Below are 21,139 nucleotides of genomic sequence, written 5' to 3'. Positions count from 1 at the left end.
TGCCAATCCAGCTTTCATTTCTGCCCTTAGAGACCCTATGTTGCCATTAATTGATTTCTTCATTCTAGCTATTGTCTTCACAATTGCTAGCCTGAATTCCGTCTCCGATATCTTGGTTATATCTGCATCCATTTGTAAATCTGCAGCATAAGTCATAATCTCTGAGTCTTTCCTGTTTTGGGGGTTCCTCCTCCTAGTCATTCTGTTGATGGGTGGTTAAAGGAATGTATAGAGTCCAAATTATTGACCAGAACCCAAGCAAGATGCACCTGTTTTCTAGGGACCTTAGGGCTGCTGGCCTCTTGTTCTCCCAGCCTGTCTTCTGGGGGAAGGGCCTGCCATGCTGTTATTCAGGCAACCCTATTTGGGCAGAGTTGCCCTGCCCCCCTGTGGCGGGGGATGGGCTCAGTGGTAACCAGTTTTGGGGGCTTTTGTTTTCTGGCGGCTTTCCCTGGTGGCTTTCTGCGTCTCTTCCGCAAGTCAGAGCAGAAGAGACCATTTCCAACCCTCTGCCTCAGAGCAGAGAGATCGCAGTCTGTTCTTCAGTGAGCTCTCCAGGCCACACTATCTCCGTTCTGTCTGTGCTGCTATAAACTGCAGCGTCCTGGGTTGTGCGCCCCTCCGCAGCACCCCAGTCCTGCCTCCAGGTCAGGGCACATCTCTGCCTTTTGTGCTTCTAAAACCGCCAGCTGCTCCCAGTTCACAGGCGTGACCCTGCCGCTCCGGTTTCCGTCCCGGGGTCTGCCCTAAAGTCCTTTCCCCGCTGCTATCGGTCTGCGAGTCTGTGCCCGTTCCCAGCGCGGGAGGCTATCGTGCACCAGCGGTGTAGGATCCCCACGGCCAGGCTCCCTCCCGCTGCCATTTATCCTCCGATATCTGCCCGCGGAACCACGGCTACCCACTTGGTACCTCGAAACCAACTGCCTGCAATATTCTGTTTGTAGAGATCCAGATCTTCTTACATCTCAGGCTGATTTCGTGGGTGCTCAGAGTGGTCTGGTAGATATCCAGCTCAATTCCGGGGACCAGTTGGAATAGGGTCCCCTTCTCCTCTGCCATCTTTTCTCCCCAATACATGATCATTTTATTGAAGAGTACCTGTAGCATCATTATCATCAACATCCTTTGGTATTAAGTTGGTCCCATATTGATATTTTCTACTTAATTAATTTGGGATGCTTCTTTTTAAAGCCAAATATCTCTACTGTAGCTAAAAATATCTGGGCAACATTTCACGTACTTATAGCTGTATTTACCTCTCACCTAGGTTTATTGGGAAACTGGTGCTCAGATCACATCTCCTCATGATAAAGAAATTCTGAAATGTATCGAAGAATGTGTGGAACCTTGGAATGGTTCCTGGAATGATAATTTAGTGGATACCAGCCCACTGAAGAGAGATCCTCTGCAGGACATTTGCAGAAGATACATGGAAGATCTTAAAAAGATCTGTTTTCACAGGTATCCAAATGGGAATGTAGGGATAGCATTACCATATAATAAGATTAACAAATAAAGAAATAGAGATAAAAATGTGTTGTCTGTTCATTATATTAAAAGTATAGCTAAATAGTACCAATCACCATAGTTAAAAGGTGGAAATAACCCAAATATCCATCAACTGATGAATGGATAAATAAACTGTGGTATATCTATACAATGAAATATTATTCAGCTGTAAAAAGAAATACTGATACATACCACAACATGGATAAACTTTGGAAACATGCTAAGTGAAAGAAGCCAGTTACAAAGGACCACATATTGTATGATTCCATTTATATAAAATGTCCAGAGAAGGCAAATCTACAGAGACAGAAACAGACAGAGGCTAGTGATTGCCTATGGATAGGAGGAATGGGAGTGTTAGGGGGTGGCAGCTCTGGGGTAGAGTTTCTTTTGGGGATAATGAGAATGTTCTAAAATTGATTATAGTATAATGGTTGAATAACTCCATGAATATAGTGAAAGCCACTGAGCTGTACACTTTAAATAGATGAATTGTAGAGTATATTAAGTACTTCTTAATAAAGCTGTTAAAAGATTATAGCTAAATATATGTATTCTCTATATGAGATTAGGAAATTTCCTCTAAAATTTGATTTTGCCTTATTTCCATATTTTCATAACTGTTCCATAAATAGCTAACGCTATTGCTAGAAAGCCGTTGGCTTGCTGAGTATCTGTTCTTCATCCTAAAAAATAAATTTTAGCTTCTTCTCTATAGCTTATTTTAATTATATCACAAGCACCAAGTTTTATGATATCGATTGAATAATTCTTTTCCTTTACAGGGAATTAAACTCAAAGACCACCTTGAAATTTGTACATACATCTTTCCATGGGGTTGGACACGACTATGTGCAGTTGGCTTTCCAAGTATTTGGTTTTAAGCCTCCAATTCCAGTACCAGAACAAAAAGATCCTGATCCAGACTTTTCTACCGTTAAATGCCCAAATCCTGAAGAAGGAGAATCTGTGCTGGTATTTTTTTTTCTCTATTTACATTATTATTAGTGTATTAAACTTCATCAAATAGAAGTCATTGACAACTCAGAGATTACTTACAAAGACAGAAACCACCTTCGTGGACATCATTTAAATTCTATTGGAACCATATATCCTGTTATATTTGAAATCTCTGTGATGGATATCCCTACTTCTAGGCTTATTTTAAATTTAGTCAAACTGTATTCCTTCTCAAATTTATGTCAACTAACATAGTGCCTACATGTAGGATTATTAACATTGAATTTAACCTCTGGAATACAATCTGGTGATTTGGCTCACTGTTTCAGGAACTTTCTTTGAGACTGGCAGAGAAAGAAAAAGCCCGCGTAGTGCTAGCCACAGATCCTGATGCAGACCGGCTGGCAGTGGCAGAGCTTCAGGAGAAGTAAGTAAAGCTTCAACTTCGAAAAAGAGTTTTTGATTTTAAGTCTTACAGGCTCATTGGAAATAATAAAAAAGTAAGAAAATAAATTTCCTGTAAGTCCACTATCCAAAAATAACCCCTAGGTTGATATTTTGATATTTCCTTAAGATATATTTGTTTTTATAAAATTGTTATGCTACATATATTTTTATATTTTGATTGTTTTCCACTTAATATTGTACCATGAGCATTTTTTTCAGTCCTTAAATATTGTTTAAAATATAATTTTTAAAAAGGCATGATAGCCCAACAGATTGCTTTATCAATATAATCGTTTTCTAATTTGGTCCTTTGGATTGCTATGTATTTTTGCCCTTATAATGTTGTGACAAATGTCCTTATATAGACAGGACATCATATTATAACTTTTCTCTCATTAAGTAGGAGAACAATAGTTACAGTGTAATAATTTTTCAACAGACATTGTTGCCATTTCTACCCTAAGTTCACTGCTGGTGAGCTAGAAATAATCCTAAATGTTTTCTCAAGAATCTCATATAATAGCTTTTGGATTTTCCTATGTGAGGGATGGTAATTTATACGTCTTAGGGTCAAGAAATTTTAATGAGAAGTTACAAAAGTCTTGACTTGAATCTTCATTCTCTCTACAGTGGTCACTGGAAAGTTTTCACAGGGAATGAATTGGCAGCTTTGTTTGGGTGGTGGATGTTTGATTGCTGGAAGAAAAATACATCAAGAAATGCTGATGTGAAGAACGTTTATATGTTAGCCACCACAGTCTCTTCCAAAATTTTGAAGGCAATTGCACTCAAAGAAGGATTTCATTTTGAAGTAAGAACAGAGAAAATCTGCGTGCTACTTTTCTCAATCAGTTTCTAAGTGTATACATTAAAGCCATCTCCCCACCAAAACTGACTTGTATTGATTTGATTTATAATCCCCCCCTTTTTTTTAAAATTCTGTTAACACTTGCTTAATCTTTTGACAGTTTAGACACCTTGAGCCAAGTCCATCCATCCAGTATGTGAATTTCTGGAACTGAGATAAGATATTCTTTAAAAATTGCATTAATGCTTATTATTCCATACAATAAAATCTGGTTTTCATACTGAGAAAATCTGGCTCCTAGTGACCTCATCAGTAACAGAAACTCCATTCCAAAAAATTGTAGGTATCATCAACCATTGTTTAAGCTCTTCAGGTTCAGTCTTAAGAAACTTAGTCTTCTAAATTGTAAATTAAGACCCAATGATTCTACATCCAAAAAACAAATAATAACTCTCTCTCAGCACAGATCATTAACTTTCGTGAGCCTTAGAGAGTTAAGCTGACAATTTTTATAGCTTCTGGGACTGATGCCAATTAAATTGCTTTTCCTCCGCCATCTTTGTCAAATATCAGTGCAAATGTCACACCTGTGGGCATTTTTCTTGAGCCACAGCCAAGCTACAGGTCTTAACTCTAATTGGCTGAATAAAAGAAAATTATACCTAATTTAATGAAATAGAACTTTCAATCTCAAGCTTTAAAAAAAATACAAATAGCAGGGTGCCTGGGTGGCTCAGTCCATTAATTGTCCAACTCTTGATCTCAGCTCAGGTCTCAATCTCACGGTTGTGAGTTCAAGCCCTGCATTGGGCTCCACACCCAGCGCAGAGCCTACTTTAAAAAAAAAACAACAACAAATTGCTAAAGAGAAAAAATTGAAAATTTATTCAAGCCCAAGATTCTGAATTATGGTAATGTTAACATTTTCCTCAATATCTATGGCAAAAAAAAAAAAAAAAGTATAAAGAGCACAAAAGAGAAAAAAGAACATGATTGTAAAGACTAGTATTATAAATTTGCTTCCTTGTGTTTGTTGTTGGTTCTGGGGAGGGTAGCAGAGGTTTTGGTTTTTATTTTTTCCCACTGAGGAAGTAGAGAGGTGAATTGGGAATCCTAAGTTAGTAATGGTGAGCTCTAGAATCAGTGTCTATTACATGTTCTTTCTGTTGACTCTAAAACAGTTCATGTCTTTAAAGTGAATAGTAGCTCATCTGATGAAAAGTCCTCGAATCCAATTATGAAAGAAGGGCTTAGTAACTTCCTTGGTTTTAATTAGTCTATGGTATTGTGGTAAGGAACACTTGATTCAAGCATACACTGTGATAATGTTGAAAGTACATCATTAAAAAGCTTTATGGCCTTTGATTACTCGGGGGGACTAAATCACAACCTTCATAGGTTCTCTTATATTAGTACTTATAGTACAGCCCAAATGACAGTTTCTGAGAAGCAGTGTAAGTGAATCCTGGCTCCATCTCATACATACAGCATAGTCTTGGGCAAATTCACTGAGCCTCTGAGCCTCTGTTTCAGCAACAGAGTTTTTGTAAACAAACAAAAAAACAATGATATAAAGTGCCTGTTAACGGTGCTTGATAAATAGTAGATGATCATAATACATGTGTGTATTTATGTTTCTTTGTGACTATATGGATCACCACTTACAAATGTTGGATTATATTTGGTGTAAATCACCTATTTCTGTGCTCAATAAATAGTAGGTTATCAGTCGTGGCAATATGAATCCAAGCACTTCTGGCTATGTGCTCACCATGATATAAATCTGTGTGGACCAAAAAACGTAAGAGAAGATCACTATGAGAGTGTTACGTGCATTTAGTGACAGGCCTTTCTCTAGATATATTTATGAGGAGTCATTTAACTAGAGTGGCCTTCTCTGCATTTCAGGAAACATTACCAGGTTTTAAATGGATTGGAAGTAGGATAAAAGACCTCCTGGAAAATGGGAAAGAAGTCCTTTTTGCATTTGAGGAGTCGATTGGTATGTACTAAATATTGAAATCTTTGAAATTTGATGAGAGCATTTTTTAAAATGTAGTAGGTTTATGAAGAGGAATTTTTGTCTTCTGGTTTTGCATTTTGAGTTGTAAAAACCACAGAGAACTCAGAAATATGTAGATGCATTTTTCATGGTGGGGGGGGGAAGACTCTTAAAAGTCCCCTAAGTACCTTTAGTATTACTGGGTTTCATCTATTAGTAGGCTCTTAAATTCATTGGTTCTTCTGAAGAAATGTAAAACTATTGAAATTATTATAGGCTTAAGTTTTCCCCTTTTTAAATAACGTGTGGCTCAGTCAGTTAAGCGTCTGCCTTCGGCTCAGGTCATGATCCCAGCATCCTGGGATCAAGCCCCATCTCCATCCGGGCTCCCTGCTCAGTGTGGAGCGGGGAGCCTACCCACTGAGCAGGGAGCCTGCTTTTCCCCCTCCCTCTGCTCCTCCTTCCTGCTCCTGCACGCCCTCTCTCTGTCTCAAATAAACAAAAATCTTAAAAAATAAAATAAAAATAAAAATGTGTTTTAATTCTTAGGTTTTCTGTGTGGCACTTCGGTTTTGGATAAAGATGGGGTGAGTGCAGCCGTAGTTGCTGCCGAGATGGCAGCTTACCTGGAAACCATGAATATAACATTGAAACAGCAACTGATTAAGGTTTATGAAAAGTAAGTTCTATTATTATGAATTTCTCATTTCAATTGCCAAATTTCTCATTTTTTTGGTCCTACTTTTAGCTTTCTAAATTCGGTTTTGAAAATAGTCAGTCCTTTCTAAAAAGTTCAAAAACTGAACTAAAGACTGCCACTTTCTACATAGTACTATAATAGGCTTATCTTTATTATATACTTCTCTGAAGAGTTATCTGAAATCTGATTTTAACACTTTAAATCTTTGTGCAGATATGGTTATCATATTTCGAAAACTTCATATTTCTTGTGTTATGATCCAAGTACCATCAAAAGTATATTTGAAAGGCTTCGCAATTTTGATTCTCCAAAAGAATATCCAAAATTCTGTGGGACATTTGCTATATTGCACATACGGGACGTTACCACTGGCTATGATAACAGCCAGCCTAATAAGAAATCAGTAAGTACCTTTTTTTTTTTTAAGTTTTTTAACAATTTGTATTACTTTGTACTATAGTAAAATAGTGGAAGTTCAAGCCTGTGAATGTCTTTGAAACTAGGATCCATTGCTTTTCTCCAGAGCAGTTATAATGCCACTGACAGGCTCACTGCCTCTGATCCTGTCCTCCTCTCTCCCCAAGTGTATGCTCCTCCCTGGAGGGTGGGGAGGTGGGAAAGAGAATTAGACAAAAAGAGAAAGGAACAGAGAGAGCGAGAATGTGTGATGTTGAAAATAAAGTCTGAAAGCCTTTTGTTTCAAAGCTCACCGTTACACCTTTCTATTTGCAATTTCCCTTTTCAACCTTAGTCCCTATACCTGCATCCAAATAGAGCAACTTACAGTTTCTTATATGCATACATTTTTATTAAAAATTTCTGTATTTGGGGACACCTGGGTGGCTCAATTAGTCGTCTGCCTTCAGCTCAGGCCATGATCTTAGGGTCCTGGGATTGAAACCCAAGTCAAGTCGGGCTCCCGGCTCGGCTGGGAGTCTGCTTCTCCCTCTTTCCCCCTGCCCCTCCCCTGCCTCGTGCTCCCTCTGGCTATCTGTCTCTCTCAGATAAATAAATAAAATCTTTAAAGAAATAAAAATATAAATTTCTATATTTTTGCTCAAGCTATTTCCCCAGTCTGCCTCTCCTTCCTACTGCTGCAGGTCCACATCTTAGGCGTTATTTAAGACTTCAGGCAGATGTCACCTCCTCCACATACCCTCCAGGTCCCATAATTAGATATCTTCCTCCTGAGGTTTCATTATATATTGGGCCTGACTCTTGTCATTTATCACTTTCTATTTTATGTTATCATTGTGTTGTGCATGGCAGATCCACTTCTGACATACCTCCATGCCTGTCAAAGCTCCTGCCTACATGGTAGGGGCTCAACAAATATTTAAATGCCATAAATTGCTGATCATATCTATATGGTTATTGTTAGGATTATTAGCCTTAATTTCCATTTATAATATCCTGATGTTGTCTCTGATGCTAGGGGCATAATATATTTTGGGAAATCTGCAATTTCTTGTATAGAATAGAACTCATATTCCTTTTGTGTCTATTCATCTAGTCAACAAATATTCATTCCCAGTTACTGGTATCTATCTTTCTATTTTTGTAAACTACTTGAAGAGAAGAACCAAATTTTTTCTTCTTTTTATTTCACTAATGTTGTTGTGCTCAGAGTAGTTCTTGGTGTGATGCTTTTTTCCTATTAACTCCCTTTAAGGTTTATGATAGTCCTTATTCAAAGTACTTTTCTATCTGTTCTCCATAGATGCTTACAACAATTTTGTAAGGCAGGTACTGTAGACATTGTTAATTTACCCCAGCAGTCACATAGTAAGTGTCAAAGACCTCCTGAGTGTTTTCTTCACACTCCAGATTGCTTTCTGTGTGTTCAACAGGCATTTATCAAAGCCCTTCGGTGCTACAGATATTGGCACACTGGAGAAGGAGCAATGAGAAAGGCACTGTTTCTGCACTCAGGAGTCTAGTGGGGAAATGGAAGTAAGCAAGGATTACTTTACAAAATGATAAAAGGACCAGGGGGTGCATAAGATGCCATGGAAGAGCACAGATGCTCAGATCTGGAAGGCTTACAGAAGACATTCTAGGGGACTTCAGTGAGCTGAGTATGAGTAATAGGAGTTATCCAGATGGAGGAGGAACGGTGAGTATTCAGGCAAAGGGAGCAGCAAGTGCTAGGTCTGGAGGTAGGAAGGCATATTCTCCTCCAAAGAACCACAAAGAGTCCTCTACAACTGTAGTGTGGAGTTCAAGGAGGAATGGCACACACGGTGGGTTAGAGAGAGGCAAACTCCCAGGCGGGAAGGTCAGTTAGTACTCTATTTCAGTAATAAGATGAGACATGATGGGAGCCTGAATTAAATACAGTAGCAGTAGTGATGGAGAGAGTTGGACAAAGTTGAGTTAAATAAAGACTAGAATAGACAGGACTTGCTAGCTGATGGTCTGTGAGTGAAAAAGAGGGGAGCAAGGTCTCTGTCTTAAGCAGCTGGTGTATGGTAGCACCACTAACTGAGGGAGGGGTTTCAAGGAGAGGACCAGGCTCTGGACACCTGATGAAAGGCACCACCTCTGTCCTATACAACCACCACAGTTCCCCCAAGATACCTTCCCAGACTGACCTGTGGTCCAGGAAGGGTACTAGTATGAATCCGTATGTTCAACGTCAGTAAAGCTTCATTTCCTTTTTTAACTTTTAGGTAAAAAATATAAAATTTTTTTGTACCCCAGTGGATTATTTTGCCTGTCCTCTAGGACACGTGCACTCTGCTTTGGAGATGATTGATAAACTGTCTATGAAAGTGCTTCGGGGCGCCTGGGTGGCTCAGATGGTTAAGCGTCTGCCTTCGGCTCAGGTCATGATCCTGGAGTCCCGGGATCGAGTCCCACGTCGGGCTCCCTGCTCAGCGGGGAGCCTGCTTCTCCCTCTGCTTCTCTCTCTGTCTCTCATGAATAAATAAATAAAATCTTTAAAAAAAAAAAAAAAAAAGAAAGAGCTTCGAACTTATAAAGCCCTTTGCAAATGTAGAGGCAGTTTGGACTTTGATACAGACAGACCTGGCTTCAACTTCTTGCTCTGCCACTTTAGCTGATTACCTTGACCAGGTCATTTACTCTTTTTGAGCCATGTCAGTAAATTGGCAGTAATATTTACCCTGGAAGATTGTTGCTGAGGCCTGGAGATCGTGTGTGTAAGGTATATAACCCAATGCCTGTATGATTATAAATGTTCAGTAAATGGCATATTTATGAATTATTATGCATGTAATCTTTTGTATTTTATAATTTTCAAAAAATATTTTTAATTGTAAAAAACACGTAACAAAATTTACCACTGTAACTATTTTTGAACATGCAGTCCATAGTGTTAACTCTGTCTACCTTGTTGTGCAGGAGATGTCCAGAACTTTTTCATCTTGCTGAACTGAAACTCCATACCCATTAAACAACTCCCCATTTCCCCCTTACGCCACCCCTTGCCAATGGCCTTCGACTTCCTGTTTCTATGACTTTGACTCCTTTAGGTACCTCACCTAAGTAGAGTATATTTTACAGCTCTTGAAAATGAAAAAAGGTACCGAGTGTAACTCAGCTGTTGTTCACCTTGTGCATAGGTGCTGCCTGTAAGTAAAAACAGCCAAATGATTACATTCACTTTTCAAAATGGCTGTGTCGCTACTCTTCGGACAAGTGGGACAGAACCAAAGATAAAGTATTATGCAGAGATGTGTGCATCCCCCAAGCAGAGGTAAGAATTGGCTTTTTAAATATATATACACATATATATTTAGATTTATATATTTATATATATATATATAGGCTCTATTGAGATAAAATTCACATACTATACAGTTTACCCATTCAAAGCATACAGTTCAGTGGTTTTTAGTATATTCAGAGTTGTGCAAAGATCACTACAATCAAAATTTTTTTTACTAGAACAATTTTAGAACATTTTCATCCCCTCAGAAAGAAGTCCCATACCCATTAGCAGTCACTTGCCATCTTAGCCCTAGGCAACCACCAATCTACTATCTGTCATTATTGACTTGCTTATTGTGGACATTTCATATAAATGGAATCATACAACATATGGCCCTTTGTGACTGGCATCTTCTACTTTAATGTTTTCAAAGTTCATCCGTGTTGTAGCACGAATCACTTTATTTTTTTTTTTAAATTGTTTTCTTGGCCTAATACTATTCTGTTGTATAGATATAACACTTTTTTTTTTTTTATCCTTTTATCAGGTGGTGGACATTTGGGTTATTTCCACATTTTTAATATTACAAATAACCGTGCTACAAATGTTTGTGCACAAGTTTTTGTGTGGACAGGTTTTCATTTCACTTGGGTCTATATGTAGGTGGAGAATTGCTGGGTCACATGGTAGTTCTATGTTTAACTTTCGGAGGAACTGCCAGACTATTTTCCAAAGCAGCTGGACCATTTGGGAATTGAATTTTAAAATTTTAGTGAATTTTTATTACTGGGAAGGTTTTGTGAGCTTTAACTATTAAATGATGAACATAAAGAAATGATCAACAAATAATTTCTTTATTTCTTACATCTATTGTGATTTGACTTAATCTGCCCAATTTATTTCCTTTTAAGAGTATGAATTGCCACTAAATTGACTTTAATAAACATATTCAAAGGCTATTTAAACTCATTAAAAGAGTAGTACCTTCTATAATGTCACTGATCAGTATATTTTGGGAAAGAGATTTTTTAGAATTGCCTTCCGAGTCCAAGGTACATCATTTTGTATGTCCCTAAATCTTTGCATTTAAGAGTAGATTTTATTCCCTTTGGGGGCAAAAAAAGACATCCTGAAGTCATTCAGAGTAGAGTTTAAAGGAAACCAAATTGGGTAATGCTATATTTGATTAAAAATAAAGGATGATTATTAAGGTAATAACAAATGACCATGAAGGCAGTTGAAAAGAGGCTTTCCTAGAAATGTTTTGGGCAACAGCAGTGATGCCTTGAAGCACATACGTGTAAATGTCCATTTATTTTTTAAGCATCTTATTTTTTTAGTCCCATCACTCCTCTGTATCTGAGTCATGCCATATCATCCCATAATATCTATGGGTGTTCTTCAAAGTATTTCAGGAAGCCATTTTAGCATAATACCTGGTATTGGTGTTCTGGACCATTAAATTGCCTGACCCAGGAGAAAAATCTGTAGATACACCAAAACTCATCCATGTATCGTGTACCAAGGAACTCCCTTTAATGCGGTTCAACTTCAGTTTGTGATCATGGTTGTTTTCTTGTGTGTGATTTTTTCCCCACCTTTGGTCTTGTTTTGTTTTAACTGAGTGAACTTCTTTTTGGTTTACAAAGTGTTTAATCGTCCCCTTTTAAAATTATAACAACTTAAACAAAATTTAAAGTGATGAAAATCAAGACTTTCGAAACTCTTCATCTTTCTCTTCAGCGACACTGCCTTCCTAGAAGAGGAATTGAGGAAACTCATTGAAGCTCTGATTGAGAATTTTCTTGAGCCCAGTAAAAATGGACTGATCTGGCGTTCTACGCCATGACTTTGCACTGGCACGTAGAACAGAACAACCCGGAACTCCATGCGTTGAAGTCATGTTAGCGTTCTCTATCTCATCTGGCCAAGTACCTTTGTACTTTGATTTGCTTTCCTTTGGTCGGCTGACGCAACAAACTGTATAAATTCGAAAGGAAATGGTCTTGAGAGAAAGGATTCAAATTTTTTCATAATCTTGAACAAATGTCATTGCATTGAAAGTATTCTCGTAACGCGTTGTTCTTCCTTTAACAGAAAAAAAAAAAAAACCAATACATAAGTGAGTTTTCTTATTGAAGTGTGATTAAGCTTAGTTCCATTATTGTAATTGTGTATAGCACGGTTTTTTTTAAAAGGCAGATAAATGTTATATAGTTATAGAGTTAGTTAAGGAAATTAGTCTATAAAATTGACAAGAAAATGGCATTGCTGCCAGCATAGTGTGGGAAAGGGTCACTATTACGTCATAGGTATTAACTTAAAAAAGTGTAGAGTATTTGAAATCGGGTATTAGCATTTCTAGCTTAGAACAGATGTTACCATATGTGGTTTCAGGTGCTCTTGGTGCAGTGTAAATTTATTGTATGTATTTAAAATTCTGACGTTTACCAAACGTGAAACAATAGTGGCCATGCTCCTAGTGGCTTCGTTCTTGTCAGATTTCTTGGTGCCTTCTCAGGGTATGGTGTGAATTAAAACAGTGTTCCTGCATGGAATATGATTTAGTCAGTTAATTTTCAGACAGTTATTTCAGACCAAACTATGTAGGTGCTTCCCCTCTATATCAGATCAGTTTGCCCCTTTAAAAATCTTAGGAATGTAAATAAAAATCCTAATAAAATCAGACTCAATGTAACTGTGCTTAAGGATCTTCTTGTAAGAATTAATGTCAATAATACAGCCTTCAGGTAAAGAAAAAATCTGAACTGAGAAAGGAGCTCTGAATTTATTTAAAAATCTGACTTTGGAATTACATTTTTATAAGTAGATTTATTCGTTTATCAGATGAAGTAATGCTAATTTTACTAAGAAATAAAATATCCAGATTTTAGGTGTTATCTAACACTAAAACTACATGTTTTAAAACTAAAGTCCAGTTTATTCTAATATCATGCTGGCTACTGTAGAATTTCTGATCCCAAGAGTATTTCTCTTTCAATGTGGAAAAAAATTTTTGCATATTTTTTTCAAGTAGGCTCCATGCCCAGCGTAGAGCCAGCCCAGTGTGGGGCTTGAACTCATGACCCTGAGATCAAGACCTGAACTGAGACCAAGAGTTGGAGGCTTAACTGACTGAGCCACTCAGGTGCCCCTCAGTGTGGAAAAAAATTTTGGAAGGTCACTTTTGGTTGATTCTCCAGTCTTCTAAAAAAGTCTTACGAGAGAAGTACTAATGTAATTTAATTTAATGTTATTTTATTTTCTTAAAGTGTATCCTGTCCTATACAACTCACAGAATACTTAAACACATGTGGTATAGTTAAGAGGTAACAATAACAAGACCTTGGGTGTAATTGTACTAAACAAATTGCTAATGGGACATAACTGGCATTAGAGTGTTTATTTCCTAAATAATCATAATAATATAACATTTAAACTGATTAGACTATTTAGTAAATAATGGTATGGTTTGTTGCAGCTCTATCAGCTAACATTTGGTTGAACCCATAGTGCAAATATAATTTTCAAATTATTGTATTGCCACTATAGTTAATTTATTACTTCCTTTCCTATAGCTAGATCTCATATGACTGTAGATAATAGACAGCTAGCTAAGTGTAGAGCACTATACTTCTGAATGACTTTGTTTTCAAAGGCTTTGTACTGAAGAAGAAATGTGCAGACTTTTTTGTTTTATTTGCTTTTAGGAATGTAGAATGTAATTTAGGAGATGGCCTATATTCTACCAACTAGTATGAACAATGCTATATATATGAAAAATATGTATATTTGGCTTAGTATCTGTGTTTCAGTGACCGAAGAACAAAGTGGAGCTAAAATGATATGCTAACCCATTCATAATCACTAAAGCCATGTCATGATTGTCATTCGATTATAAAGACAACAGTTTTGAGTGCTTTAATATAATACAACATTTAATATAATATGTCATCTTAATCAAGGTGAAAAGTTATTAAAGCTTAGATTCTTATCTCAAAAATGTAAAAATCCAAGGTTAAAATCAACAAAATGTTACAAATGTTCCCGATGTGTATAGATTAAGGGAATTATTTGGTTCTAGCCAAGCTCTCAAGTCTATATTAGCGTGATATTGAACATGAACTTGACATAGTGGCGTACAGTTGCCTAACAGGGTAAATTTAGTAACCCAAGCCGACCAGGAAAGACAAGAGTGCTGGAGTGTAGGTCTCAGCCTTGGGCTCTACATTGTTTAGCTTTTTCTTTATGAACAATATCATGAAAATGAGTCCATTCTCATTGAGTGTGTAGATTAAAACTGGGCTTTTCTAGAGTTTTGGGGAAAAGGAATGAACTAGTGGGCAAGATCAAAGCATACACTGAAGATAAACAGTAGAAATAAACAATAAGAAGGGTCAATAAGATGGCACAGGAAATGCTTCTTGTGAAGGGCGAACTTACCTCTCTAAAAGTAGGGACTAAACTGGCTGTGGGCAAGTTGTTTACCCATGTGCATTTGTTATAATGATGAGCAGATAGATAGTGAAACTTTTGTTTTCCTTTATTAGCAACCACTAAAAAGAGACCAAGTTGTAGGAGGTGAGAAAAAGTACCCCTCTTACTGATTCAATTCCTGCCAGGAGCGGGGGAGGAGAGGACATAGCAGAAATAAAAAGGAATACAACAGAGATTGTGAGAAAAAGTTCAAAGAATTCAGATCATTTAACTCTGGAGGGGAGAAAGCTATTGAGATAATTTAATAAGTCTTAAGTTATTAGTTGAATCTTTTATTAAAGGACTCAAAGTAAGAAGTAATATGACAAACTGTTCTCTATCTTCAGTGAGGACAGAAAAAAGAATAAGGACCTTTTCAAAAAAACTAAATGACAGATTTAAATATTAAGGGATATACTAAATGTCTTTTTTTAAAGGTTTCTTCCGAAATTTTTTTTTAAAACTCAGGTTGGAACAATGATGATGTCATAGAGAGCACTGAAAGTAACATTTGAGTTTCGCTCCCTATCTAGAAGAATTTAGCTCACAAGAGAGTTTTTGTATATGTTGAGTAGTAGATGCATGAGTGCAGTCTTTATTCACTGCACAGAGACCTGCTTAGATATTCTTTTTAGTTTAACCTGGCAAATTAAGTGAGACTTGAACACCATTTTGTTCATCTTGAAGAATGTATAGCATTATAGGATATTTGAGGGTTTTGTTTTTTGCATGTAGTAACTTCAGCAGACAGAGAGGTTCTAAGAGATTGGATACTTTAGGAATATCCTTATATAGAAAATAGGCCTCTTGTCTCTTTAGGAGGTTGCTTCTGGAGTGGATGCAACAGAGATATTAGCTGGAGTTTAATGGAGAAATTGTTCTATGAACTGCTGCTACTGGTATTTCTTTCCAGTGTTTTCCACTGATGTTTGTGATGCTTGAAAAATCCAAATTTTGCTTGGATAAATTTATTTTATGCCTTTTCCTCTCTACCTCCCTCCTTCCCTAGGTGCCCTCCTACATTTTGTTACTGTGAAAAGCTATCGCTCTATTACCTCACTGATAAGAAATCTTAACTGTATTCATTCAGAATGCTTTAAACTGATTCATAAACTATGTTTGGATTTTTTTTGACTTTTGATTATTTTGTCATTATTGTGAGAATATTTAAGACATTGTAAGAAGTAATTTTAAATCTATTTCATAGCCTTTTTGGGTCCGTCTGGATACTACTATATGCTAATTTATTATGGCCTTTTATAATTCACTTGTTTTTCTGAGATTGCTCTAGAAATTGATGAGGAAAGAGTCCTACCAATCAAAATGGATGGTCAGTTGATCTCACATTTTATTTCAGGTGTCCTTGTACTTGGGGCATCCAAAGCACAAAATCTGAAGAAATCTTTTTTCACATTTGTCCCCCAGAACATCTTACCATAAGCCATAAGAAGTCCAGGTGGAAAGAAGAGAACCTTTCATTGCAGGACTTGACACGGCATGACTTTCTTTAGTTCCAGTTGAAAAAACCAAATTAGGTTTTACCATTGGTTACTTTAAAATATTAACCATACTGTTACGTTCATTAAACCATCTTTTCTCTTTGTTATTTCAAGACTATATACCTTAAAAAGAGGACATACAAGAATGAGTAAAGTGACCAAGATAAGGGCACATGGCATGCTAAAGTTTGCTTCTCAAATTTTTTTTTTTTTTTTAAGATTTTATTTATTTGACAGAGACACAGCGAGAGAAGGGAACACAAGCAGGGAGAGTGGGAGAGGGAGAAGCAGGCTTCCCGCCGAGCAGGGAGCCCGATGTGGGACTCGATCCCAGGACTCTGGGATCATGACCTGAGCCGAAGGCAGACGCTTAACGTCTGAGCCACCCAGGCGCCCTGCTTCTCAAATTTTTCCACCAGCATAACCCTAAAGCAGAGGAACATGATGAATATGTGGGAGAAGGGACCCAACGCAAACTCAGAAGCAGTCTACTGCTCATGAAATTTCGTGTTCTGTCATTAAAATGTAAGCTGAATTTTGCATTCCCCGTAATAAAACTGTTTCGATGTAAAAATGATTCCTTCAGTCCTCACAGAAGCTGGTGCTGCTGGAAAGGAGCACCGTGTTGATCATAGGGCCTCTCGATGGTCTCCCCCTCCCCTCCTCAATTGCTGCATCTGCCTGGTGGTACACACACCGACCTTAACGTGAGAAATAGAAACATAGAACATATCTAACCTGTTCCCTGCATTTTAAAAGCTGAACTTTGAAAGTATTACTGCCAAATTAAACTGACCTGAAACAGTTATGTTATCACTGAACCTCATTGTCAGAGGTGTTGGCCGGTTTGTTTTCATTAATTCATTGGCATTCCTTGACTGAGATGGAGCATCTGACTATCAGCTCCCTGAGAGCAGAGACCATGTTTTATTATTTTTCATACCCTCCCACCCTCCCCCAAGTATAGTACCTATTACAGAATGCTTCGTTGGTGATAAAAGGAATTAGGGGATTGTATTTTAAAGCAGCTAATAGTTTAAGAAACAATCAAAAATGTTAATTTTCTGGTTCAGTTTTTTTAAACAGTTCTCATTACTGAAATTTATAACAAATCATCTTCATTAAGCACGCACACCCTTAAATACTCAGTTTCTTTTGAGAGAGCAGAGCATATTTCCTATTTGGAAAATTATGTATAATGCCTAGTATTTTACACTCAAAACAAGGTGTTGGCCAAGTAGGCCAAGAAAGTATCTATGTAGACTTAATATCACTGGGTATAGGTGCCAGTTTGAGCCTCCCAGTGCTACCTTCCAAGTGAGTCACAACTAACTTGATACGATTTGATATACTTTTGTCCACTGTTACGATTCATCATATATCTCACAAGAGGCACTCAAGCAAGAGTCTGCGTCTGTATATATTGTAAGGCCTTCTTGTTTTAGGCTAAAATAAACTTTGTATACGTCACTGAATATGCCAGATAAAATATATGCAGTTAAGAATGAATTATTTTTCTGACCGTGTAGCAGTAGATCAAAAATGTGCTCTTGTTTTACCGGTTTTTTGTCAACATTTTCTTTCTTTTTTTCTGATGAAAATGCCAGGGTGTATCATAAGTACCGCCTGTGAGAATTTGCACTTGAAGTGTTGGTGTGTGAATTTCTTGTGCTTTTAGCCAAATGAAGTGTTATCAGTAATAAACAGCCTCTTTATAGGCATGACTTTCTGTGTAATTTTTATTATCTTAGTTACTGTGTGGTTCATAAAGTTTGCTATCCAAGTAGAACATGTTTCTGAAATATATGCATGGTATACCTAGAATCTACTTTGAGCTTAAATGAACATTCTAGCTTATTATTTGGTAAATATGTATTGATTCGTTCGTCAGAAGTCCCAGAAGAAGGGGCACCTGGGTGGCTCAGTCGGTTAGGTATCTGCCTTTGGCTCAGGTCATGATCCCAGGGTCCTGGGATCGAGTCCCACATCGGGCTCTGTTCTGCAGACAGTCTGCCCCTCCTTCTCCCTCTGCCCCTCCCCCCTGTTCATGCTCTCTCTCTTGCTCACTCTCTCAAATAAAAAATAAAAAAAAGAAGTCCCAGAATATTAATATTAAAGTCCTTTCCATCTTATTTTTGCCTTTCATTCCTTCGGTTGACTTAATTTGACTTAATTTGTCTACCCATGTTAGCTAACATAATAAAAAGTTAAATATATATATTATAATAAAAATCTGTTATTCCCCATCCTTCCTCCCTGTCCTCCCTAAACTAGCACTTCCTCATTTCTGTTAGTGATGTGACCATTCTCTTATCTTTATTTTCCTCTCTAGTTCTAAGGTTCTAATCATTAAATAGCCCAGTCTTGCATGCAATTTGCTTTAAATCAAGTCTTTGACCTTTATCCTTGTGCTTCATTATTTCATGTTATCAATATTTATTGACTTGGAAATATGTTGGTACCAAGGGCACTCTAGAAGGCTAAAAAGTAGGAAAAAGACACAGCAACCATGTTATTGCTGGAACAGTCTGTTCAGGACACTGTTCCCACTACCCCCACTCCACCAGATCACATTTATCTATTCCATATGTCTTTGGATTCAAAGCATTAGAGAGAAGGCCCAGCTGGCTAGACTTTTGTCACAAGCCTTCCTCCTAGCTGAAACCAGAAACTAATAAAGGAAGGATTTGACCCCCCCATCCCAGCTTCCCTCTGAATGGTAGTAGGAGGCAGGCCACTACAGTTACCCTTCAATCAAGACACAGTGGGAGAGTGGGGCGCCTGGGTGGCTTAGTCAGTTAAGCGTCCGACTCTTGATTTCAGCTTAGGTCATGATCTCAGGGTTGTGAGACGGAGCCTGGCATCGGGCTCTGTGCTAGGCATGGAACCTGCTTGAGATTCTCTCTCTCCCTCTCCCTCTTCCCCCTTAAAAAATAAATAAAATAAAAATAAAAATAAAAAAAACACAGTGGGAGAGAGTTAATTGGCCAATTGGAAATTATGGGGAAGGCAAAGGAAGAGGGAGGACATCTTAAGCACAGAACACAGCATGAGCATGCCGAGAACTCTAAGTGGTTTGGTATTGCTATACTGAATAAGGGTGTGAGTGGAGAGGGCCCTGTGTGCTCTGCCGTGGAGCTTGGACTTAAGTCAGCAGGTGAGAGTACAGAAAGGCATAAGCAGAAGGTCTCTGAAGCAGTGGTGGGGGTGGGGAGTTGGTATGAGAAAACCCACCCTTGGAAAGAACCTTAAAGGTCATCTTATCCAGCTCTCATCAGTTCCCATAATCTGATTACCAAATGGAGATATCTCTCTTAACCTCTCCCGTGACAGTTTGCCAAGACAAGTTATACCCTTTTAAAGAAAGGCCAGTAGCGAGTTCTTTCTTGTGTTCAGCTGAAATCAGCCTCCGGCAGCTTCTACACTTTGGTTGTACTTGGAAGCTCAATCTTATTCAAAACCTCATTTCCTTTTCACTCAAAGTCCTTTCCCCTCAGTCTAAATATGCACAATTCAGCGACTGTTCCTTGTATGGCCATCCTCTTACCTTCCTGATCACGACCTGGACAGTTTTCAAAGAGCTGAATCCAGCATTAATAGACTAGAAATGGTGGTACCAGCCCAGAGTAGTAAAAGGTGGATTTCCCCCTCATATGGGAGCAGCACAGCAGACTGGCAGGGAGGGGGGCTCTGCCTGTGGCGCTTAATGCCTCTTCACTTCGCAAACAACTCCTCCCCTAACCCTCAACTCAAGCATCATGGCTTCCAAAGAGCCTTTCCTGCCTGTTTCCCACCCCCCCCATCCCCACCCCCCACCTGCCACCAGCCAAGCTGGGCAGGGGCCCTGCTCCATACTGCCGCAGCTCCCTTTGCTATCCTCTGTGCTGGCACATCCCACACCATGACTAAACGATCTGCTTGTGTACTGGACTCTCCCAGTCAACCAGTCAATTGTGAGCTCCCGGAGGGCTGGAACTGACTGACTCAAGGCAGAACCCCCAGTGCCCAGAACGGAGCCAAGCAAAGAATGAGCGCTCAAAAAAAAAAAAAGTTCAGCTGAAGTGAACCGAATCGGAATTTGAGCTGAGTTTTCAAAGGCAAGTAGGCTGTGAATAAGCAAAGGGGAGGAGGCACACATCGTAGATGAGTGCATTCCACTCAAGGCAAAGAAATAAGTGAGTGAAGACTGGGAAGTCCTTGAGATTTGCTAGAGGGCTTCCAGCCAGATTTTGGCTGCAGCAAAGTCATAAACGGAAGGAAAAAAATCAACCTGAGGCTAATAAGGCAAGCTGGTATGGGGGAGGGTTAGGAGAGATGTATTCCCTTGTGGGCAGGGAGCAAGGGCAGAAAAAAAAACAGCAACTGGATCAGTTTTTTCCAGTTGTTCGCCAGTCCCACGACTGACGGGACTGGTGGACAGGGATCCATGTCCCACAAGACAGACTCCTCACGTCTGCTCGGCAAGGAACCCAAATTCAATGCAAGCATTTCTCTTTACAATTAGGGAAGCTTGAAGGTCAGGCCAGGGATCCACTGGAGTCCACAGAGTGGATTTCTACAGAACCTAAGTTGTCTTACTCCCACTCTGCTGCTTTTGCCCCCATGCCCTGAGGATGGCTTTCAATAAATCTTACTTAGTCTTCAGTCAGAAAGGGCCCTTCCTACCTCTATTCAGATGAAAACTAAGGTCCAAAGAGAAGTGGATCCCCTGAGTCACAGAGCTGGTCAGTGGCAAATCTGGGACTAATACTTAGGTCTCCTGACTGGTTCCAACTATCGTTCTGAGAGTGTACAATGAGACAGAGGCAGGATAACCTCAACAGACATTTCATTCAAGAACGAGAAGCGTGAAAGGTCCATAGTCTTCCTTAAACAGAGCAATTCTGACTCTAGCTAGACAAACGCTGTCCGGGCCTCTAGCCTGGAAGAAGGAATCTTCCTTGCTCGGGCCTGGGTTCTACTCCCTGGGAGTGACTCCCTAATCCATGGATCTCTGCGCCTCTTGGCTCTGCCCTCTGGACCATCCTTCCTTGTCCATCTCCTTCCTTAGCTACTACTGAAG

The 21,139-nt window shown here is 38.7% G+C and overlaps 1 protein-coding gene across 5 annotated transcripts in view; it reads left to right on the top strand.

The window, feature by feature from the left end:
- Positions 1 to 17,796, top strand: part of PGM2L1 (phosphoglucomutase 2 like 1) — a 104,091-nt gene extending 86,295 nt beyond the window's left edge. For all 5 annotated transcript variants that reach the window (XM_081798823.1, XM_081798822.1, XM_081798821.1 and 2 more), the window contains 9 exons: positions 1,268 to 1,461; positions 2,295 to 2,484; positions 2,799 to 2,896; positions 3,547 to 3,727; positions 5,633 to 5,726; positions 6,276 to 6,405; positions 6,640 to 6,829; positions 10,014 to 10,147; positions 11,846 to 17,796. In XM_081798823.1, the coding sequence (XP_081654949.1) occupies positions 1,268 to 1,461; positions 2,295 to 2,484; positions 2,799 to 2,896; positions 3,547 to 3,727; positions 5,633 to 5,726; positions 6,276 to 6,405; positions 6,640 to 6,829; positions 10,014 to 10,147; positions 11,846 to 11,951 (1,317 nt within the window). In that variant the 3' untranslated portion in view covers positions 11,952 to 17,796. The remainder of the gene's footprint in view (positions 1 to 1,267; positions 1,462 to 2,294; positions 2,485 to 2,798; positions 2,897 to 3,546; positions 3,728 to 5,632; positions 5,727 to 6,275; positions 6,406 to 6,639; positions 6,830 to 10,013; positions 10,148 to 11,845) is intronic.
- The last annotated feature ends 3,343 nt before the right edge of the window (positions 17,797 to 21,139 follow it).

The sequence above is a fragment of the Leptonychotes weddellii genome, chromosome 11 (assembly GCF_054177405.1).
Source record: "Leptonychotes weddellii isolate Sample4059 chromosome 11, ASM5417740v2, whole genome shotgun sequence".
In the NCBI taxonomy this organism is placed as follows: domain Eukaryota; kingdom Metazoa; phylum Chordata; class Mammalia; order Carnivora; family Phocidae; genus Leptonychotes; species Leptonychotes weddellii.
The sequence above is the reverse complement of the archived record's forward strand: the minus strand, read 5'-3'. Positions and strand labels throughout refer to the sequence as shown.